This window comes from Bos taurus, chromosome 6 (genome assembly GCF_002263795.3).
Source record: "Bos taurus isolate L1 Dominette 01449 registration number 42190680 breed Hereford chromosome 6, ARS-UCD2.0, whole genome shotgun sequence".
Lineage (NCBI taxonomy): Eukaryota > Metazoa > Chordata > Mammalia > Artiodactyla > Bovidae > Bos > Bos taurus.
In genome coordinates, this window is record NC_037333.1 from 69,094,951 (window position 1) to 69,119,437 (window position 24,487).

At 43.7% G+C, this 24,487-nt stretch overlaps 1 protein-coding gene across 5 annotated transcripts in view; it reads right to left on the bottom strand.

Annotated features, from left to right (window-relative positions):
* LNX1 (ligand of numb-protein X 1) overlaps window positions 1-24,487 on the bottom strand; it is a 191,626-nt gene that overhangs the window by 92,566 nt on the left and 74,573 nt on the right. For 4 of the 5 annotated variants that reach the window (XM_059887616.1, XM_010806136.4, NM_001076234.2 and 1 more), the window contains exon 2: window positions 18,877-19,368. In XM_059887616.1, the coding sequence (XP_059743599.1) occupies window positions 18,877-19,268 (392 nt within the window). In that variant the 5' untranslated portion in view covers window positions 19,269-19,368. Of the gene's footprint in view, window positions 1-10,151; window positions 11,026-18,876; window positions 19,369-24,487 lie in introns of those variants that run through there. The other variant, XM_005207971.5, reaches the window with a different exon arrangement.

Here is a 24,487-nt window from a genome sequence, read left to right on the forward strand (position 1 = left end):
CAATGCAGGAGACCTGGGTTTGATTCCTGGGTTGGGAAGATCCCCTGGAGAAGGGAATGGCAACCCTCTCCAGTATTCTTGTCTGGGAAATCCCATGGACAGAGGAGCCTGGTGGGCTACAGTCCATGGGGTTGCAAAGAGTAGGACATGGCTGAGTAACTAACACTGTGATGAAAAAAGTTGGGAGATTATCACTTTAAGGAGAAGATACTGACTCTAAGTTTCCCCTCATAAAGCTTCTGGGTGACGAAGTCATCAAAAATACCTGTCTTGGTTGAATTCATAAGATTGTTCCATGTTTTGGATGTAACAATTGTCTTCTTTCCATTTCCCTCAACTTTACAGTAAATTAAATAATTGCTGTATTTTTTTTTAGCTACTAACCTGGTATTTGGAGTTCGCCAAGTCAACAGGGAAATGCTGAACTGATTGCATATTTAAACTGATTGCATTTTGATATTAAGGGATTATGGTTGTTTTGTGTGATATTAATGTTATAGTACATTTCTTAAGAACTTGTATCCTTTAGAGATAAACACTAAGACATCTGCAGATGAACTATGCTGTTTGGGATTTGCTTCAAAAGATGATATAGATGAAAAAAGCCATGAATTATTAATTATTGGAGATAGGTGTTAATGTACATGGGGATTCCTTATACTCTACTTTTACACTGAAGTTTTCATTATAAAAGCTAAGAATTTTAAAACAAAAATCAACCAAACATGAAGAAATCAGTGAGGCCCACTATTAAAAAAAAAATCCCCACTGTCTTTCATCTACCTGACATAGTTAAGTGACATCAAGAAAAGCAGACAATTTACTGAGCTCTAGAGTGGCACCTTGAGGCCCCTGCATTTGGCATTTTAGATCAGGAAGTAAATAATTTGGGACTGCTGTTGCTTTTCTACTGGCAAAAGAGAACTTGCTGATTCTCAAGGAGAAAAAAAATAAGACCATTAAACAGGATCACTATGCTCTTTGGACAAAGCATCATTACAAAGCACCATTTTGATGAGTTGAGTATAATGAATTGGGAACATGCAGCTTCAATTTCCTTCCAGATACACAAGCTGTAGATTTAAGGGGGAAATGCCCTATTAGACATGTGCTGAGCTGCAAAGCTTTGGAAGACATTGAGAGTCATTGAACACAAAAGGACTCTGGCTCTACTCCCCCAGAATGGACCTTGCTCCTCTCTAGTGGAGCAGGATTTCTCTACCTCACCCCATTTTCTCTGTAAATGCTACGTCCTTCCTTCTAAATCCTAATCTAAACTTGACCTTGGATTCTCAAAACATAGGATGAGAAAAATACAGAGACGGGCAGTTTTGTTTTGTTTTGTTTCCTTTTCAATTTTGATGAAAAAGATAATTTCTTTGAGACTTAACTTGGAAAGCATCTCCTGGCAAACCCATGGAGTTCACTCTGTTGGTTTAAACTTGGAAAGTGCTGGGAGTCGTTAACACAGTGCAAATGAAGTGAGGAGGAAAAGGATGCTGAGGTCATTCTACTGCACTCCTCTCCCTCAACCCTCTTCCTCCTCATTCACACGAAGAAGAGTCCAACAGCAACAGTCTCGACATGCCTTGTGTGGACCTCGGCTTAGTACAAAGCCTTTGGAAAAGATGCTTCCCCGGGCTGTGTAGCTCACGGCCAAATCTGGCTGAAGCCAGCAGGGAGGAGGCCAGTGCTGCCACATGACCTTTCCCTAAAGAAGGGGAAATGGAGAAGTTGGACCAGGGCAAACCATCTTGAAACCCTTGAAAGCCCAGAATGCCCAGTGGGGTGTGATTTAAGGCTCTTATTGGTCTTTTGAACCCCAATGAAGACTGCAATTTGTCAGAGGTGTGTTTTGCAAGTTGGTTCAAGGAAGTTCTGCTAAGGGAGCAGGGGGTGGCTGGGCTCCTTGGACCTGAGACATGTGGTGGGTGTTCTGCGTCTCTAACTCCCAGGCCCTACCCTACTTCCCAGAAGGACACACACAGGGCCGCCTCAGAACTGCTGTTCTTGGCAGTTTCTCCAGAGACATCCTTCCATAGCCTTAAATGATTCAGGTTGCAAAACTGGAGTCATGCATTTTAATTTCCCGAGCATAAAACTCCAGGGGGAATAAACCGTCCCTGTTTAGAGCTACTCTCTCTGCAGGGGTCAGGAAAGAGTGCAATTTCTCCCTCCAGATATGGGCATGGATTCTGTTTCTAGTGATGTCGGTTCCAAACCAAGAATATTTGACTGTAAGTGAGAAAGACAGCCAGAGTTTCCTGCAACCTGAGAAGCCACACAGCAATAGCACAGCACCAGTTTTAGGGACCAGTTATCCCCCATTGGCTGACGGTGCCTAGCTGCCTTATTGATACTTTCATCTTTCAAACAAAGGACAGTTACCTGCTTTGAAGAATAGGGCTCCAGCTGCTGGAAATTCACTCAGACTCTATACCACAAGCATAAACACAGCTTCCACCAAAATATGACACAAAGTGAGAATTGTTTTCAGACACTATAGGAGATAGAATTTGAACAGCTGGGGAAAGATGACAAAACTTTCAATTTTCTGTAAATAGTTTTTGAGAGTTGGGAGTGTATCATAAAATTCATTTCATCATTTCACCACCCCCAACTCTAGTTTCTCCGTGGGATTTTTGCTAAACAAAGTATTTAAAGAAATATTACAAAAGCCACAGATTTATTAACCTGAGCAGCAGCAGCCATTTCAGTTACTCAGGCCCAGTGCTGCTTTCTGCAAAACCTGAGATACAGACAACTTGTCATGGAACTGGCCAAGACACGAGGTGAATTCATTTCACTTAGTTCAATTTAAGCCTGTACTGTGCAGAAGTTGGGTGTACAGAAATAAACAACTCTCAACCAACCCTCCTTCTTAGGACTCAGCAGGCAGAGCAGAATGGATGGGAACGCTGTGGAGGACACACCACAGAGGAACGCAGAGGGACGGAGAGATGACTTTCCACAGGATGTCAGGGTGAGTCGACACCTGAGCTGGAACTGAGGGTTCTTAAATTGTAATGCCCAGAAGGATCACTTGGGGAGTTTTTTGTTAAGAATGAAAATAGGATGGGCCTCATAAGAATCAAGGGGAACTTGAGAATGAAAATGGATGCTCTCCACCCAAGACTTTTGTTTTAGGGAATTGATTTAGAGCCCGAACATCTGCATTTTAAAGTAAAAAAAAAAGTCAGCCCTCAGTTGTTATGTGGGTGGTCCTCATGAACCCTCGCTGCTCCAAGGACTTCACCTATAAGTCTGGACATGCATGAGGCTGTAAATAGACCCAGAAAGGCTATAAGGCTGGAACCGTGCTCATGTGTGTGAAACTCAAAGTCTATTTCTTAAATTTGCCTGGGCATCTAGAAAGTTCAGAGAGAGTTCATGGAAGTCTGGAGGTGAGGGCTTATGAAAGAAAGCACTGCCCTTGATCCTTTCGGCAGGCTTTCTGTAGACCCCAAGAGCAATCCTCAGCTCCCTGCCCCCTAATCTCTGATTGGGACTCCTTTATACTAAACACTCTGGTTTTAGGCTTCTTCTACGGAATACACTCTCCTCTGGGTCACGTCAACAGGTGCTGATGGAAATGTTTAAAGAAGGAGCTGCCTAGGGTCATAAACTCTTGGCCCTCAAGGCCAAACCATGCAGGCAGAAGCGTCTGCTGGATTGCACACAGGTGTTTTTATTTGGAGTTAAGTTGAATTGAATGCCTTTTAGCCAGTATCTATGGACTTCCCTTAGTGGTAAAGCATCTGCCTGCCAAGGCAGGAGACATGGGTTTGATCCCTGGGTGGGGAATAATCCCCTGGTGGAGGAAATGGCAACCCACTCCAGTATTCTCACCTGGAGAATCCCATGGACAGAGGAGCCTGGTGGGGTACAGTCCATGGGGTCACAAAAGAATAGGACATGACTTAGCAACTAAAACAACATCAAGCCAGTATATATGTATACATGTTTACTTTATGTATCATGTATGTTATACATAATATGTATATTATTATGTATACATATACATGTTTATATATATATGAAAGTGAAAGTTGCTCTGTCCTGTCTGACTCTTTTGTGACCCCATCCATGAATTATCACCAGATGGTCGACACCGTAATCAGATTGATTATATTCTTTGCAGCCAAAGATGGAGAAGCTCTATAGTCAGTGAAAACAAGACTGGGAGCTGACTGTGGCTCAGATCATGAACTCCTTATTGTCAAATTCATACTGAAATTGAAGAAAGTGGAGAAAACCACTAGACCATTCAGGTATGACCTAAATCAAATCCCTTATGACTATAGTGGAAGTGAGAAATAGATTTAAGGGACTAGATCTGATAGAGTGCCTTATGAACTATGGATGGAGATTTGTGACATTGTACAGGAAACAGGAATCAAGACCGTCCCCAAGAAAAAGAAATGCAAAAAAGCAAAATGGATGTCTGAGGAAACCTTACAAATAGCTGTGAAAAGAAGGGAAGCAAAAAGTAAAGGAGAAAAGGAAAGATATAAGCATCTGAATGCAGAGTTCCAAAGAATAGCAAGGAGAGATAAGAAAGCCTTCCTCAGTGATCAATGCAAAGAAATAGAGGAAAAGAATAGCATGGGAAAGACTAGAGATCTCTTCAAGAAAATTAGAGATACCAAGGGAACATTTCATGCAAAGATGAGCTCACTAAAGGACAGAAATGGTAGGGACCTAACAGAAGCAGAAGATATTAAGAAGAGGTGGCAAGAATACACAGAAGAACTGTACAGAAAAGATCTTCATGACCCAGATAATCACGATGGTGTGATCACTGACCTAGAGCCAGACATCCTGGAATGCAAAGTCAAGTGGGCCTTAGGAAGCATCACTATGAACAAAGCTAGTGGAGGTGATGGAATTCCAGTGGAGCTACTTCAAATCCTAAAAGATGATGCTATGGAAGTGCTGCACTCAATATGCCAGCAAATTTGGAAAACTCAGCAGTGGCCACAGGACTGGAAAAGGTCAGTTTTCATTCCAATCCCAAAGAAAGGCAATGCCAAAGAATGCTCAAACTACTGCACAATTGCACTCATCTCATATGCTAGTAAAGTAATGCTTAAAATTCTCCAAGCCAGGTTTCAATAGTACATGAACTGTGAACTTCCAGATGTTCAAGCTGGTTTTAGAAAAGGCAGAGGAACCAGAGATCAAATTGCCAACATCTGATGGATTACGGAAAAAGCAAGAGAGTTCCAGAAAAATATCTATTTCTGCTTTATTGACTATGCCAAATCCTTTGACTGTGTGGACACAATAAACTGTGGAAAAATTCTAAAAGAAATGGGAAATACCAGACCACCTGACTGGCCTCTTGAGAAACCTATATGCAGGTCAGGAAGCAACAGTTAGAACTGGACATGTAACAAAAGACTGGTTCCAAACAGGAAAAGGAGTACTTCAAGGCTGTATATTGTCACCATGTTTATTTAAATTATATGTAAAGTACATCATGAGAAACGCTGGGCTGGAGGAAGCACAAGCTAGAATCAAGATTGCTGGGAGAAATATCAATAAGCTCAGATATGCAGATGATACCACCCTTATGGCAGAAAGTGAGGAAGAACTAAAGAGCCTCTTGATGAAAGTGAAAGAGGAGGGTGAAAAGGTTGGCTTAACGCTCAACATTCGGAAAATGAAGATCATGGCATCTGGTCCCATCACTTCATGGCAAATAGATGGGGAAACAGTGGAAACAGCGGCTGACTTTATTTTTCTGGGCTCCAAAAGCACTGTAGATGGTGACTGCAGCCATGAAATTAAAGGACACTTACTCCTTGGAAGGAAAGTTATGATCAATCTAGATGCTGGGAGGGATTGGGGGCAGGAGGAGAAGGGGACGACAGAGGATGAGATGGCTGGATGGCATCACCAACTTGATGGACATAAGTTTGAGTGAACTCCGGGAGTTGGTGATGGACAGAGAGGCCTGGCGTGCTGTGATTCATGGGGTTGCAAAGAGTTGGACACGACTGAGTGACTGAACTGAACTGAACTGAGACAGCATATTAAAAAGCAGAGACATTACTTTGCCAACTGAGTGACTGAACTGAATCATGGATTATACAGTCCATGGAATTCTCCAGGCCAAAATACTGGAGTTGGTAGCCTTTCCCTTCTCCAGGGAATCTTCTAAACCCAGGGATCGAACCTGTATACATAATATGTATATTATATGTTCGGTAGTTAGAATAGGAAAAAGGAGTCCAGAATGGTGGTGGCTAAAAGACAAGGAAGGGAAAAGCCCGTGAAAATAGAACAAAGGAAGCTCAGAGGACCCGAGTGAGGACCTCAGGTAGGACAAACAGCACTCCTGGCTAGCCCAGTTTACACAGGGCAGGCTCAGGGGGAGGAAAAAAACATATAAAAAGAGGAGCCAAAGGGCTGGGGCTCTCTCTCTCAGGCTCATACTCTCTCTCCTCTTCTCTTCATGTCTTTTGGGTCAGCATGCCCTCACACCTCAAGGATGTATTTTCCTTTTATTTTCTAAATAAAATTGAGCTGTAACACGGAGCTGTACCACTGATCTGTCCAATAGCTGTAACACAGTCTGTCCGAGAACTGAGAGCTGTGACACGGCCTGTCCAAGGGCTTTAACGTCTGTCACCTCAAATTTTGTTGTGATGAGATAGAACCGAGGAAATTACACACTCCCCTGACATTATATATACATATATATGTGTATGGACTTCCCTGGTGGCTCAGACGGTAAAGCGTCTGCCTACAATGCAGAAGACCCGGGTTTAATCCCTGGGTTAGGAAGATCCCCTGGAGAAGGAAATGACAACCCACCCAGTACTCTTGCCTGGAAAATCCCATGGATGGAGGAGTGTGGTAGGCTATAGTCCATGGGTTTGCAACGAGTCAGACATGACTGAGCGACTTCACTTTCTGTTTCTTTTCGTATATGTTTATATATACATATATATGCATACATATTTGTACACCTACTTTCTCAGCAGTTGATTGGAGGCCTCAGGCCTTCCTGTAATCTTAGATCTGAATGATTCACATGTTTAGATAACTCCTGCCTGGTTCCTCTAGACATTTGAGTTTGAGACCCCTGGGGACCACATCTTAAATTTGAATCCACTTACTGGATTAACTCCAGTTTTCCAGCTGGGATGCTAGGGAAGAGGACTCAGGCTGAGGGAGTCTTGGTGTCAGAGAGAAAGGAAAATCCAGAAGGAGTTCTGTGGTTGGAAGCTCAGGACACAGGGCAAGCTTCACCCAAGGCCTGGACGCCAAAGCCTAGACGAGGGTGTCAGAAAAAGCCTGGTTAATGCACTCCACCTTTGAGATCCCAGCGGCCGACAGTAGCATCTCACCACCCTGTGGCTGAGAATACTGAGCAGATCCACCCAGCAGTGCCACTCACAGCTCTCAGTTGTTTTCTAAGCTTTGCTGACAACCACAGCCACCTCTTATCCTTTCTGAAACTCTGCCTGAAACATTTATCTGTGCATCTCTGATTCTGCCTAATTCCTTCCTAATTAAAGTTCCTGCTCTGGCCCCCATCTTCTTGCCAAGCTTTCCCTGATCAATTTCACTGAAATACACAATCTCCTCCTCCTCTCAACTGGTTACCTAACCTACTGTCTAAAGACTTACCCCTTTATGTCTTAGATCATTGTTTATATTTCTTATCTATATACATTTTATCTTCTCAATTAAATCCTCAACTCCTTGTGGGTAGGTGCTGTGACTAATTTTTTACTGCCCAAATATTCCTTCCAGTACATGCCGCAGTACCTGAACCACATTGCAGGTGGATTCTTTACTAGCTTAGCCACAAGGGAAGCCCCAGTACCTGAAACATGTCATTAATTCACTGATTAGTTCACTATCACTAGCAGCATCAGGTAACAGCTGCACAGAACTGGGAGCTTCCAAGAAAGTTCTATCAAATCAGTACAGGAACGTGGTATTTCTAATTTCCTCATATCATGCCTCCTGGATTGCTTCACATTGGGTGGCTAACTTGAATTCACTCAGAAAAGTTGCCTTTGATTCATGCATTTGTGGAAAAGAAAACTGTAAGAGCCTGCCTTTAATTAGGCTATAAAGGGAAAGTAACTCAATGGAAGGGTTCCTCATTAGCACTTGACATGGGTTGAATGGTGGCCCCTAAAAACATGCCACCCAGAACCTGTGAATGTGACCCTATTTGGATAAAGAGTCTTACAGATGCAATTAGACTAAGGTTCTCAAGATCATCTGGATTATCCAGATGAGTCCTAAATCCAGTGACATGTATCCTTATAAGAGGGGAAGAAGATGTAGAACTGGAGAGCACAAACCGTAGAAGGCTGTGTGAAGATGGAGGAAGAGACTGAAGTGATGCAGCCACAAGCCAAGGAATGCCTGGAGCCCCCAGAAGCTGGGAGAGGTGAGGAAGGATTCTCCCCCACAGCCCTCACAGAGTGTGCCTATTGCCACCTTAATGTCAAGCTCCTAGCCCCCAGAACTGTGAGAGATTAAATATGTGCTGTCTTGTACATAATTAGTTGCAGCCGCTCTGGGAAATTAATACAGCAAATAACAAGGATAGTAGATGGGGGTGGGGGGTCGGGGTGGAGAGATGCAGGTGGAAAGGGCTGGGAGGAACACTTGCTGGCACTAGATTTGAGAGATAGCTTCAGCATCCATCATGAGAGAGGAAGGGGCTTTTCCATAATCCCAATTAAATCTGCCATCATATGTTTTTCTAGAAAAGCTTCCACAATGTCATTATTACCCCAGAGATGCTCACTATTCAGGCTTAAGCCAGATACTTTCTCTATGAACCTTCTTATCCAAGGTGGACTGGGTTTACATTCCAATAAGGTAGGAGGACCAGGAAATCCTGAAATGAAGAGTCCTCAAAATGAATGTCCTTCATAGACCCAGGTCATTCATTCTCTTCTCTGCTTCTGGAGCATTTATTGAGCATCTACTGCGCTGGGCAAATTGATCAGTCTGCCTAACTATAACAGAGGCACTGGTTATATCTAAACATGTGAGCATCTCTACTTAAATCTGACCAGTCAAGCTTTTCTATTCTGGGATGTCTGGACTCTATTTAGAGTCCCTCTTTTCAATTACCCCCTACCCTGACTCTAATTTATAAAGAAGCAACTCTTGCTATTTTTACCTGTCTGGTGAGTAAAGAGAACTACATTTCTGTAAATACTCCCAACACTGAGACATACACAGCAGCACTTTTCATCTGATTGCTAGAAGCTGTTCACATCAGTCTGCAATCCTTTTTCAAAGCTTATTAACAGTAACAGCCTGAAAAATATCACTGTAAAGATTGGGGATGTGAGTCATTTCCTCTTACAAAATGAACATAGGTCATGGAGGAAAATGTCTTTTTTTTTTTTTTGAGATGCATAATGAAATATTTAGAGGTAAAATGTTATGATGACAGGAATCTACTCCAAACCACTTCCATAAAAAATAAAACAATGAGGAAAAATTGGCAAAATGTTAATCATTATATCTAGGTGGTATATCTAGGTATTCACTGCAGGGTTCTTTCTGCTTTCTGATTATATCTAGGTATTCACTGCAGGGTTCTTTCTGCTTTCCGATGCATAAAAATTATCAAAAATAAAAACAAAAAGGGTGTAGATTTTTTACATATAGGGCTATCTTGCCCCCATACTGACACTCTTGGTGTTTTCAGGATTAGAGACCGACTGTCTCAAAAAAGGATGATATCTGTTTATAACTAGAAATGTCCAATAGAGACCTCAGGTCTGTACACGCAGCTTCTGTTCTTAATGGTCCTTTGGTTCTATTTATGGAGGGAAGTGAAGAAGCAGCTATTGAGAAAAAGCAGAGTATCAAAAAAAAAAAAAAGAAAGAAAGAAAGGAAGAAAGCAGTGTTGGCACAGATGCCAGGGAAAAAATGCCTTGCTGGGAAAGCACTGCATCAGTAAGATGATGTTTCTCTGTTAAGTCACAGACCGCTAAGCACGCGACTTCAGACTACTGGCAGGATGTTTTGTCCAAGTGCATTTAGTGGATGTGGAATTTATTCCTCTAAACCGACATGCTGGCCCAAGGATGGACTCGGTCCCACCCCCGACACCCCAACACACAGACACAGGCAGGCACGGTGAGAGGGGACTCACAGTTCTGAGTATAGGAAGTGCAGATTGCCCACATTGTCAACGTAGTTGGCAGGGCTGAGCCAAGGCAGGATCAGCAACAGAAGCGCCTTCATTTTCCGATCAGGGTGCAGCTTTTTCTCCCCCCACCAGCCACCTTCTTTCTGTCTGTCAGTGGCAGGGGCCCAGCCCAGCCCCCCCCTTAAACAACCTTTGCCATGTTCCCACAATCAGCAGATCATAGAGAATCAGACTCAGAGCCCTTAGCTGGAGCTGCGTTGATAAACCACAGGCTCATATGAGGACGGTGAGGTGCTCTGATTCTCAGATGGGGAGATGTGAGAACGAAGGGCCCCACCAAGGCTGGCGAGAGGGTTAGGCTGAGAGCAGGCAGGCTGATGCCTGGGAAAGGGACCTGCCCCCTCCTGCCGACTGGTTCTTAGGAAGCAGCTGGTACATTTACATCACTGGCTGGGAGCAGACGGGCTGGAAGCTGATCTGTGTTGGAAGAGGGCATGAACATGGCACATGCAGAGCCCACTGTGTGAATAAGCAGATACTCAGAAGCTGTCCTCCAGCTTGACTGGAGGATGACACAGGTTGAAATCAGCATCTTTGGAACAGAGCCTAGAGAGCTGAGCTCAAAGTGAGTCTTTGGATATTGTTGCACAGGAATGTTAATAGGAACCAGCTCTACCTCTCCATGTCTATTTAGAATATGTACTTAAGGTAATTTACCTGTCAATGTCCTGACCACACAGACAGAGGTAAGGGAAGTGATGTCTTTCCTGTTCATTTTGAAAACTGTCCCTATGACAGAATAGGTTGTGCCATTCTCTCTGAGACTAATCAAAAGCCTCAATAGACAGACATGAAGTTCTTTAAAAACAGTTTATACAGACTCCTGATCAAGAAGAAATGTTATTCCATTCCTCCTGCTCCCTGGAGTAATTGAATTAGGCTCTGACACTAGCTGCAGGATTCTGGGCATTTCACTGAAGCTCTGAGCCTCAGTCATCTCATTTTTGAAACAGAGCTAATAATGCCTATTTCCTTGGTTCTGTGGAGGCTGGACCACAGCATCTCTTCCACCTTTGAGGTCTATGATTCCAGACCATACTACCTGTCTTAACAAGAGGGCTTCTTTGCATGCCTAAGCTCTGAAAACCATAGAAGCCTCAGATTCCTCTCCTTCCAGTTCATATTTAAGAAGATGAAAATCCATTTTGGTAACTAAAGACCCAAATCTTAACAGAACTGGCTCAAAAAGATAGTTACATTAACCATAACCGGGCAATTACAACAAACTCCACTTCACAGGAAGAAGACTAGGGAAAATCTACAGGATGACACCAACTGCAGGTGCTAGTGGTAAAGAGGAGACATAAGAGACATGGCTTCAATCTCTGGGTCGGAAAGATCCCCGGGATGAGGAAACAGCGAGCCATTCCAGTATTCTTGCCTGGAGAATCCCATGGACAGAGGAGCCTGGCGGGCTACAGTCCATGGGGTCACAAGAGTTGGACATGACTGAAGCGACTTAAACACACACACACACACACATATACACAAAAGCAGGAAACTGGCATGAGAGATTTGCATTCATCTTTGACAGTGCTAAAAGACTTTAACTACAGTAGACCCTGAGGATGTACAGATTTCACTTCTACAGTTTAGATCTGAGATACACAACCTTGATAAAGCATGGCATCTATAATTCTTTGGAGGTCCTAATTTGAATTCCACTCCCTTTCTCTGGTATGCAAGAGAGTCAGAGTCTGTGAAGAGCATAAAAAAGGAAGTTAGGTTTGGAATTGAGATGCTGTCATCAAACAGGCTTTGAGTCTGAACCCTAGCTCTGCCATAAATGAGCTGTGCGATACTGGACATGTTGCTTAATCTCTCTTAACTTCCGTATCCTCCTTTGTAAAGACAACAATAGTATGCTTAACTCACAGTGTTGTTATGAAGGTGGAATGAAATAATGCCTGTAAGAACAAAGGACTGCATGAGTGTTTAGCTGTTGTTGTAAATGTTATTAATAGCCACTAATAATTGTGGATGAGCCTGGCTGGCAGATCAGTATCCATTTCCAAGAGGCTCTGCTGGTCTCATCCTGGCCCTTCTTTCCTCCTGCTCAGTCTTTTCCTGAATACAGAGTTTCACAGAGTCCTGGGACATGCTCATCTTGAATGTCCAGGATCTACTGTATAGAGCATAACTCATAAGTAGCATCGTATATAACATAGACTATGGGCTTCAGAGTGTGCTGGATTGTATTTCTGATGATCTTGGGTAGGTCAGATTGCTTCTCCAAGTCTCTATTAAAAAGAAAGATGTCTACCTTTCACTTCTTGCATTTCAAAAGGATAAGATGCCTTAATGGATATGAATGCAATATTAAAATGAAGGTACTGTTTTTTATTGTTTCTGTCACTCTTACAAAAACAGCTGGTTTCCTATTCAATATCTAATCTCATCTTCTTCTTTTTAAGAGCACCTGTGTTTTGTTTATGGTGGTGATGCACTTTGCCTCTCCCACAGGCAGGCAGCCACGTAATATGACAATGGCCAACAATGTATAAGAAGAAATTACTGGGTGACACAGCCTAGAAAGCTCTTTAAAGGAGGGAGTCTCAGTTTGTACACTGCATTTTGCCTTTGAGGCCTGGTTCTTTTTGCCTGGAAATTGGATGTGATGCTGGGGCTTGAGCAGCCATTTTGAGGCCACGAGGTAATGATTATGAGGATGAATGCTAACTGAAAAGCAGAAGGAGCTTGGATTCTTGATGGCAACATCATACTAGTTGTGAGCTTCCTAGCCCCAAACTTTGTGCTAGATGAGAAAAAGGAAACTTCTACATAGTTAGATCAATATAACTTGAATTTTTTATTACCCATCCTCAGATGTAGTCCTATCTAATATAATCTTTGGGGAATAAAATCCTACTTTCAAATGGTCATGGATTGCTGTAAACAGTACAGTCTTAACCCTAATCCTTGCCTCCAGGCTCTGAGTCCTCTTTATCCTTAAATGTCAGCTCAGACATCACCAATCATCAATCACCTCCAGTTTTCTTGTATTTTTTCCTTGTCACTAAGCAGGGAACTCCTTGAGGGCAGGAGCTCTATTGGTCCTGTTTTCTACTGTATTCTCACCACAGCGCCTAGAACATAGTAGATGCTCAATAAATATCTGTTGAATGAAAGAGAATTCAACTCGGTTAAAGAGACCATTTCTTGGAATAGTCTTTCTTGATCACAGGCAAATTAGCAAAAATAGACTTCAAACTTCATGAGAGTGATGGCAGGGGTTGAGCATGTATATGGATGGATAATAAATGCCCAGGAACCAAGGTAAGGAATATTTCTTGGAATGGGTGTCTAGGAGAATGTGATTTCTTTAAAGAATTGCTTGGAGCATAATCTGATGGATGCTCAATGGTTCTCTCAAAAACAAAGGCAGAAAATTGCCTCATCTCTTCTGTGCCCAGGAGAACTAAAAGAACAGCTCTCAGTTAGGCAGGGCCAGGAGAAAGGGGGTTCAGGGTTGGAAAGTCATGTGAAGAATGCATTAAGTACAGTCAGAGTGGAGATGTTAAGCCAGGCTACAATGACCAACGAGACTTGTTATTTGACCACCTTTCCATAGGGTAATAGTCCCTGGTCCTTTACTCTGGCAGTAAAACCTTCCCCACCCTGTAGGCAGCTAGCTGAGTCTGTGTTTATGGAAAATGGTACAGAGAAGGGTCTGAATATTCACTGGAATGACTGATGCTAAGGCTAAAGCTCCAATACTTTGGCCACCTGATGCAAAAAGCCAACTCATTGGAAAAGACCCTGATGGCTGGGAAAGATTGAGGGCAGGAAGAGCAGAGGGCCACAGAGGACGAGATGGTTGGGCGGCATCACCAACTTGATGGATATGAGTGTGAGCAAACTCTAGGAGATGGTGAAGGACAGGGAAACCTGGCGCACTGCAGTCCACGGGGTCACAAAGTGTCAGACGTGACTGAGCAACTGAACAACAACAACAGAGAAGGGCCCTGATAGAAGAAAAGGTCAGGAGAGGTTCCAGCGTAGGTCTTCGGGGAAGAAATGTCCAGGACATTGGGTTTAAACTTAATCAAGAAAATAACCCTAGAGAGTCTTCAGTCAGGCATGCCAATACCATCACATTTTCACTCAGGACTGTTTTCAAAACACTGAACAATGAGCTCTTTATTTGTGCTAAGTAAATACTGAAGGGGGTCAGCTTTACTGTCTCACGTTTTTATTACCGTCCATGAGAGAGAAACTCAAGGGCAAAGTGGCTTATACCATGAACTCAACATGTGTGTGTTTTCAAATTCTCTTTTACCTTTCAGAGGTCATTTTCTCAGAGGCAGAAATTGTGGCTTATATAGATTTTTCTTTCATTCTGGGCCTGGCCTATTGTGGATTGTTGATAAATATTATATATGCACAGAATGATACTGCAAAATAAAGATGTAGTCTTGAGACTTAAAAAATGCCCACTCAGGATCAAAGAAGTAAAAGCTTCACTTCCACACACCCTCTCACTGCCAGTCTGGGTCAAGAGAGGTGCACTGAATTGACCCTCTGCTGTGCCCCAACTGCGCCCACTGCCAATATCCCTTGGTAGGGAAGTCTGCCATTGCACTCAACAGCCCATCACTCTCGTGGGAATTCTTTATAGTAGACCCATATGATGGGAGTCTGCAATCATCTAAGAGCAGAGGACAACAGAATTATCCAGAAGATTCCAAACATCAGCTCACATGCTTAGATTTACTCCCATAGAAGAACTCTTCAATCTGAAGTTAAAAATAGTCACCCAAGTCATTGCTGGTCCAGCCAGTCATGCACACCCACAGTTGCCCATACATGCTTTACTTTAGGATTTATATTCAACCCAAGGTCTGAAGTAGTAAGACAATGTTTACAAATGACATAAATTCTGCAGAAAAACAGGCAGCATCCCTGATAACCATAGCATGCATGATCCTCCAGATAGGCCGTGAACAGAGACCCTGCAGAAATAGTTCTTGAACACAGGTTATTTACTAAAGGGACAATGGAAACATTCTAAATGTGATTTATTTCTCCAAGAGCTTAGTATTCAAGGAGTCAACTAAAATAAATTCCCATTGCACGGGCGGACAAACCGCCTATAGGGAGCTTCCCGTGAAGCCCAGGGTTGCTAGCTCTCTAGGACCCCCTGGAAGGACATGTGGATCCACGTCAGTCTCCCCGTAGTTATCAACCAGAATTACAGTGAAGTTCTCCATTTTAGGTCAATTCTCAGCCTGACTACTTTATATTCATCAAAGTACCATCAGTCAAATAAAATATTTTTAACTCTTTACATTTTAAATACTGAAATGAAGAATGCAAAATTTATAAATATAAATTTGTCTTCTAGTACAAACATATGACAAGACTTCCATACAAGCAGCCACCGACCTGGAGGCCTCGTATCGGAATGCAAGGAAAACACCAGCTTCCTGGTAACGTGTGAGTTTTCCTACTTTAAGAGACTCAGCAGTAATAGTGCCTTAATCTTAACCTCTCTTCTAAGAGGAGGAAGAGGTAGTCTACTGAACTGGTTGGTCACAGGCCCCGGGCCCAAGAGGGCTCTGGAGTCAAGTTCTAGATTAGCTCCGGTTTCTGAATCCTGGCCAGTAAAATGCTCAGGGAGCAGGAGGCAAGGAAGTATATATTAAGCATTTGATGACTAACAAATTCAACGTATTTTTGGAAATGTTGGTTTTAACCTACTTAGGAAGCTGAAGTGTGGAGTCACAGCAAGTGTGGAGGCCCAACACCTTGCCCTGAGAGTTCCCTCGTCACCGAGGGCTGCTGAAGGGGAGGGTGAAAGACTCTGAGGGCCCAGCTCAGACATGTGAATTCAATTAGCTCTGCACATCTCGGTATGCGCTGAGCATTCCGCAGACCTTTCTCCCGGGCTTCCTGGAGGTGTGGGGTCATGCAGCCAGTGTGGGCAGCTGAGGTGCACCTGAGTCATCTCTCTCTCTAGACCCTAGAAGCCACCTCCCCCGCACCCGCCCCACCCCACCAGTCTCCTGGAAGACCTCCCCCGGAAGCACTTCTTTCCAGCCTTGCTCTCAGCTCCATGTGCTATCTTATCCCAATTCTTAGGGATATTCTCGGCCCCAAGTCAGTGCTTGATGAGGGGAGGAGGAAGGGCTGCCGTGTTTTCACTCTCTCTCTTCAGAGTGCTATTTCTCTCCTTGTCTCTGTCCTCTCTACCCATCTCCTGCAAAACTCCAGTAGTGGGCAGAATACTGACCATGCCCCTCCCCAAAGCAGTCTGCCTCCTCATCCTCAGAATTTGTGAATGTGTCACCTCACATGGCAAAGGGGACTTACAGATGCGACTAAATAATCCTGAGATGAGGAAAGGAACCTGAACTATGCAGGTGGATTCACTGAGTGGATCCCGTGTCATCACAGGCATCCTTGCATAAGGAAGTCAGGAGGATCAGAGTCATAGAAAGACATGTGGTGATGGAAGGAAAGGAGAGAGACAGAGAGAGAGAAGGGGAAGAGAGGAAGGAGAGAAGAGAGAGAGATTCTAGGCTGCTGGCTTTGAAGATGGAGAAAGAGGCCACAAGCCAAGGAATACAGGGGCCTCTGGAAGCTGGAGGCCACAAGGAAAGAGACTCTCCCCAGAGCCAAAGGGAACCAGTCTCCAAACACCTTGACGTCAGTGGGACCTGTGTTGGACTTCGAATACTCGGAACTGGAAGGTAACACACTTAGCATCGTTTTAAGCCACTAAGTTTGCGATCATTTGTTACAGCAGCAGCAGGAATTGAATACAGCTCCCAAACACAAATGTATTATACAAACGGCAAAAGTAGGCAACATGTGAATGGGGCAGGGAGGTCTCCCAGGGCCTTTTCTCCTCTTGCTACTCACCTCTTTTGTCTGGTGTGGCTGCAGTCTTGGCCCTGGCCCTGTGTCAGCATGTGTCTGCATCCACCTCATCTCTGACCCCAGACCCACACCCCTGCAGGCAACACCTCCCCTACCCAGGCAAAACTTGCAGCAAAGGTCACACACAGACTCCCTTGCCCCTTCTCCTCTGGCCATCCTTCCTTCCGGGCAACCAGACAAGAGGCACATCCTAGCTTACACACCTGAGATCACAGAGGGTCAGAGGCAATTCACGAATCTGACATAGATGCACCTGGCTCAACATCCAGGCAGGGAAAGTGTGTTCACTGACATAATTACTATGGAAAACACGTGTGAAGCATTACACCCAGGCGGGTGCTTTGGATGCAAACTTCCATGTTAGAGATTCTGCATGTCCCCAAAGACAAAGACTCAGATTCAGGGCTTAAGGAATGTGACCTTTAGAAAAAAAAAACAAAACACCCGCACCTGCCTCTAGCCCTTGTTACGACAGGAACCAAGATAAACACCAGTTTCCAAATTTCCTCTTACAAAACAACGCTGGTATTACTGTTCATGTCTTACTAAACACCTTAGATGCTCTAAGAGGGGAACTCCTGGGCCTGAGACCCAGGGCCGCCCCCTGAGGCTGTCCACAAGAAGTACGCTCAGGAACACACAATGTGAGTGGGCGAAGTAAGAGGTAGATGGTGGAGCGGCTGGTGTTGACCACCAGCAGGAGCAGTCACACCCCAGTGTGCACACCTGTGCTGAAAAACTTGCAGAACAAATCACTAGAAGGACAAAAGTTTTGTAAATCTCTCCTCTTAGAAACTTAGTTGAAAATACCTCGTGTCTTCTCAAAGGATAGTTGGGCTTTGGTATTTCCTGTACAGAGCAAATCATGGGCCAAATTGGGAGAGATTTTTTTTTTCTTACATAAAAAGACAAGCAATGTCCTCTAGGATATCTTTTTGGGAACCTGAGGCCTCACAAAATGAGATGAGAAAGCTGCTCATTAGATTCTCCACTATCTTTCACATTTCAGATGCACCCAAATGAAATAAACCAGTCACAAAAGAACAAATACTGAACAGTGCTTCTTATATGAGGTTTCTAGAGCAGTCAAATTCATGGAGACAGAAAGCAGAATGGTGGGTGCCAGTGGCTGGAGAGGAAGAAATGAGGAGGGTTTATTTTAATTTTTTAAATGGATGTGAAGTTTTAGTTCTGGAAGATGAAAAAAATTCTGGAAATGGTTATTGGTGATGATTGTTACATCAGTGTAAACTTAATGTCACTGAGCCACACTTAAAAATGCTTAAAATGGCAAATTTTATATTATTTATATTTTACCAGAAAACCTTCCAACCGTATAAACACACACCCACACATACACACAATCACACCCCACAACTCTACCACGTGCTGTTTCCTCACACTGAACCACAGCCAGAATACCTCAACCGTTTCTTATTTTGAATGAATCCTTTCACTGGCTGCAAAGCAGAAAGTAAAGAAACAGGCATTTCCAGGAGCACCGGGACCTTGGAACACCCGGCCCTTGCAGCAGCGGCCGTGAGGGCGGGGCTTCTCAGGATTGGCCGAGGGGCAGCCCCTCCCTAGAAAGTGAAAGTGAAAGTCGCGTCCGACTCTTCGCAACCCCATGGACTATACAGTCCATGGAATTCTCCAGGCCAGAATACTAGAGTGGGTAGCCTTTCCCTTTTTCAGGGGCTCTTCCAAAACCAGGGATCGAACCCAGGTCTCCCGCACTGCAGGCGGATTCTTGACCAGCTGAGCCACAAGCGAAGCCCCTCCCTACCTCGTTTGAAAGTGGTGCTCAAGGTCGCAGCGCTGCAGCACCTCGGTGCAGTGCTCCGTAAACGGGCAGGTCACCAGCAGCTTGTTTAGGAGCTTGTTGACCAGGATGTTGGATTTCTTGCAATGCTGCAGAACCAGAGGCTTTCGATCCACGGGGCAGAAGTCCTTCTCCACCAGGAAGTTGGTGAGGCAGACTGTACAGTAGGTGTGGCCACATGGAGTGTCCAGAGGGTCCAGAAGAGCTTGCAGGCAGATGTGGCAAATGAGGTCATCGTCCACATCTTCCGTGTAGGTGTAGAAGTGGTTTTCCTCGGGGGAGTGGGCTTGGCCACACACCACACACAGGGGTTCAGGGCTGGGATCCGGGTCCTCAGCGGGGTCTGGCTGGTTCATGGTCAACTGGGTGGAGCAGGATGACAGGAAACCAACCCCGGAAAAGAAAACAGTATTTCCTCCAGAGTAAATCAAGATCTTCTAGGAGCCATCCACAAACCTGAAAGAGAACAAGACTGCTCATCTATCTTGGTTATGGACATTAGGCGATGCTTCCAGTGGACAGAACTGAGCTGTGACTAGGAAGGCCTGGGCCGAGTGACCACTTGGTGACTGACTAATGAGACCTGAAGCCTGGCTTCTTTATTGCCTCAGTTTAACTACCTATCTTAGCAGGAATAATACTTACCTTTAATTTCCTCATATTAGTGCAGAGAAAATTATCTGAGTGAAATCTGAGAATGCCCAGAAACAGGCCCTAACAAAACAGATCAGTGATTTATAAAATTCTGTGTCAGATCATGACAAGAAGAAAAAGTTAATGCTCTGATGGCTTTCTCTTATCTCTCTTCACTACCTTTCTCTAAAACCCAGAAAATAAAGGACACCTCATAGTCTTCAACTAAATCATCTAAGAAACAAGCATGATGATGATGAAAGCATTGTTTTCTTCTGCGTGCATTTCATTTATTCAGTCATTTCGTGGTAAAGGTGTTTCCAGAGCCACGCTGCCTGTAACAGTCTTGCCATCACTGTGCACCAATGATTTAAGTCTCTGTTTCCATGTCTGTAGTGGCTCAGAGGTTTAAGCGTCTGCCTGGAATGCAGGAGACCCGGGTTTGATCCCTGGGTCAGGAAGATCCCCTGGAGAAGGAAATGGCAACCCACTCCAGTACTCTTGCCTGGAGAATCCCATGGACGGAGGAGCCTGGTAGGCTACAGTCCACGGGGTCGCAAAGAGTCGGACATGACTGAGCGACTTCACTTTCACTTCCATGTCTGTAAAGTGGAGATAGTACTGTAATGGCCTGTCTCAGAGGGTTGTTGTGAGAAGTAAATGACATATGAGGCATAAAACACTTTAGAATTATGCCTGAAATACAGTAAGTCCCCAGTAAGTATTAACTATTCTTACATATATGTGTTACTAAAGTCATTCTGTCTCCAGCCGAGCTCATTTGACCTGGAAATTGAAGGCTATAGTGCCTCTCAGGGGTCTTTTTGCTTTGTTCTCATAGTTCTCTTTCATTCAATTATATATATATATATTTTCAAACTAGTAGAATATTATCACACTATGTATTTTCCTTTGGTGAAAAGTGAGAGTCGCTCAATTGTGTCTGACTCTTTGCAACCTTATGGACTGTAGCATGCCAGGTTCCTCTGTCCATGGAATTCTTCAGGCAAGAATATTGGATTGGGTTGCCATTTCCTTCTCTGGGAGATCTTTCCAACCCAGAGATTGTGAACCTGGGTCACACACATTGCAAGCAGATTCTATACCATCTGAGCCACCAGGGAAGCTAATCTTCCTTTGGTATAGGAGTTTAAAGTGGAGATTTCAACATGCCTGATCAACATCTAGGAAAGTCTCCTGATCAGTCAATAAACATTTTTTTCTTTGCCTTCAATATTTTTTATTAGTGAGCTGCAGTAGTGTGAGATTAGTGACAATGATAATCATAAACATCTGATTTCAGTAAGCATTTTGTTAGCACCAATCTTGAGCAAGGTAGCAAATCGGCTGTGCGGGAGACCTTCAAGAGGACATGCCTACCCTCTTGGAGTCCCCAGACCTTCCCAGGGGATGTGGACGTGACCAAGCAATGAGAAACCTAGGTAAGCAGTGCAGACAGAGGTCAGCATTAGGGGACTCAGGGTCAACATTCATGACAACGAAGAATCCTGTAGTATCCCAGCTCTCAACTCAACTTTCTTCTTTTCCGAAAGTAACTAAAATGACTTTAAGTTTTCCGCAGAAACGTAAAGACAGATGAATCACCTAACAGGAAACTGGCCATGTTTTGAAACAGCACAGAAGTCATAAACTGCTTTACAGTTTTTTTCTTTTCCAAGTAAAGTTTGAGGTTGTTTGTATAAACGTAGCCTTATCTCAAAAAGAAAATACATTGACTTCAAACTTGTACTGAGTCAGCTTACATTTCTGCACTGTGTTAACAAGCCTTGAAGAATACTCTGGTCAAGAGGTAGAAGTAAAGTGCCCCAAATGTGAAAGCATGTAGAAATCACAGACTTTTATTTAGCATCAGAAGAGATCACAGGAGGCAAAAGTAGAGGATACAGGAGGGGGTGAAGCTGTTTATAGTCAAAGTTCATAGAAACCTACACAGCTGCTATTTGTCCTCAAGGCTCAGAGAAGATATTGGAACCACACAGGAAATGCTTTCAGTAGCATGAAAAACAGTTCAAAAATAAACATGAAAATGGAAATGGGCCACCCAAAAGATTATCATCTGCTACAGGAAAAAAAGTTCACATATTTTGAACTAAAACCCTATGTCTTTAGCACTTAGAGTTGGGTCAAATCCTCCCACGTATTCTTTCTCATTGTGCTGAACGGAAGGGTGATAGGAATGTAGGTGGTAGCTCTGCTCCGACTGCTGTAACAACAATGTCACATTTCTGGGCCGCTTCCTCGTTGGTGAAAAGGTGGAATTGGATCAGATGTTTGGTTTTCTCACTGTGCTCTGGAAGGTGTGTCAGATGCCTCAGGCTCTTCCAGGGAAGGGAAGGGGGATGGTAGGCTGTGTCCAATTTTCCACTCCATCCAGACCCAGCTCCACTTTCATCTCAAGCATGAGGTTCCTCATAAGATTCTTTTCAAAGGACCATGGCTTAAGGAAAACAAAAACCAAAAAAAATCCTCTGGACTAGATACTATGAAATCCCTTTCAGAAACAGAGTCCTATGGTTCCATGCTAATATAACAGAGATGTTTTCTTGGGGTATTTTAGGGTGGTTGGCTTTGGGGAATTTTTTTTTTTTTTTCTGGGGCCTATATATATATAGTTATGTTATTTCATCCTTACAAATCCCCAGGGATTTTGTTTGTAATTTAACAGATGAGGAAACTGGGTGTAGAAGGTAAGTAACTTGCCAGTTACACCAAAAAAGAACAAACCAGCAGGGGCTCATAACTCCTTACTGCTCTTCACAACATTGCTACTTTTCTCCCAGCATCTATCTTGACTAGGACCAGTCAGAATCCAAAAAAAGTAAAAAGGAAAGTGAAAGTCACTCAGTCATGTCCGACTCTTTGAGATCCCATGGACTATACAGTCCATGGAATTCTCTAGGCCAGAGTACTGGAGTGGGTAGCCTTTCCCTTCTCCAGGGGATCTTCCCAACGCAGGGATTGAACCCCGGTCTCCCTCACCGTAGGCAGATTCTTTACCATCTGAGCCATAAGGGAAGCCCAAGAATACTGGAGCGGGTAGACTATTCCTTCTCCAGCAGATCTTCCCGACCCAGGAATTGAACCAAATATAAGAGCCCCAGGAAATTATAAGGTTAAAAATCCCTGTAGGCCCCATTGCAGATGGAGTTTTCCAAGATCTCTGAATAAAAAGATTCTTCCACTTTACTGAGTGCTAAAATGCCTAAGACAGGATAAGTGGATTGGAGTAAGCAAAAATGGCAGATTTAGCTCCAACACCAATTTGTTTTTCTTTTCATTCTTTTTTTATCTGAGAGCAATTTGAATTCCCTGGCACTTAACTCTTGTGAGTAAACCAGATTCTTCATATAATATTAATGTAAACACTGCTGTATATATTTTTCAACTTTGCTTTAGACTAAATAAAGCCTATATGAATAGACACAGATTATGAGAGAATTGGCTAAAAAAGCAGTTTGGGTTCCAAGAAAAGAACTAGGTAGACTTTAAAAAGTATGATTAATATAATTTACTTGATGTTTATTTCCAGTTTACATCTTATAAATATGTATGATGTGTCATGTTTTTGGACATATATGTGCCTTGCTGATGAACTGAGAAGAAATTATAGAAACTCATTAAGGCTTAAAAGGTAAATTTTGTCCCCTAAGAGGGAGCAAGAGGGTCTGTCCATACACGTTAGTCTGTATGTCAGCTGTCAGCAATCTGGTCCTAGCTGGGGTAAAGAGAAAGGGATATGCAAGATGGCTTTTTTGCAGTTTGGAGGGAGAAAAAGCAGGAAGTAGATCCCTTCCCTGAGTATGTGTAGGGGTGGGGTGGGTATCTTACTCTGCCTTGATACAACACTCTTGTGACTTAGGAACCATCCTTCCTCCTTTTCTCTGGTTTGGGGACAACAGAAGCCTGATGGGACGTTTGCAGAGACGTGTAGTCCACCAATATCATGCCAGGAAGTGCCCGGAAAAATGACAATGTCCATCTCTGTTTGTCCTTAATCCCTGCTTCCTTTCCCACTACTTCATCATGCCTGCAATCTGTCCAGAAGTTCTTCTACCTAACTTTGAAATTCTAAACATCTGTGGTTGATAACAAAGATACGTTTCAGAGCAAATGTGAGTCAGCACCATCTGCGACCAAGAGGCTCATCAGAGGTCATATGCACACTGTCACCTGCTCTGGAAAATTCAATAGCCTAGAAACTTAGTAGCCTTAAGAGCAGCCTTCAGGAGGGCGATTAAGAGGTACAGACTTCCAGCTGCAAAATGAAGGAGCTTCATAGTTTATGAAATCATATACTCAGTAATGATATAATATCTTCATGTGGTAACATATTGTAACCAGATTATTGTGGTGCTCATTTTGTAATGCATAGAAATATTGAGTCACTACGTGTACCAGGAACTAGCATGGTGTTATACTTCAACAAACAAACTTGGAAAAAAACAGATCATATTTGTAGTTACCAGAGTCGGGGGAGAGTTAGAGTGGGTAGATGTAGTCAAAAGATTAAGAATTCCAGTTAAAGGATAGATCGGAGAAAGCAATGGCACCCCACTCCAGTACTCTTGCCTGGAAAATCCCATGGATGGAGGAGCCTGGTGGACTGCAGTCCATGGGGTCTCTGGGAGTCGGACACGACTGAGTGACTTCACTTTCACTGTTCACTTTCATGGATTGGAGAAGGAAATGGCAACCCACTCCAGTGTTCTTGCCTGGAGAATCCCAGGGACGGGGGAGCCTGGTGGGCTTCCGTCTATGGGGTCGCACAGAGTCGGACACAACTGAATCGACTTAGCAGCAGCAGCAGGGATGTGGGCATCCCTTGTGGCTCAGTGGTACAGAATCTGCCTGCCAATGCAGGAGACACAGGTTCAATCCCTAGATCAGGAAGATACCCTGGAAAAGGAAACGGCAACTTGTT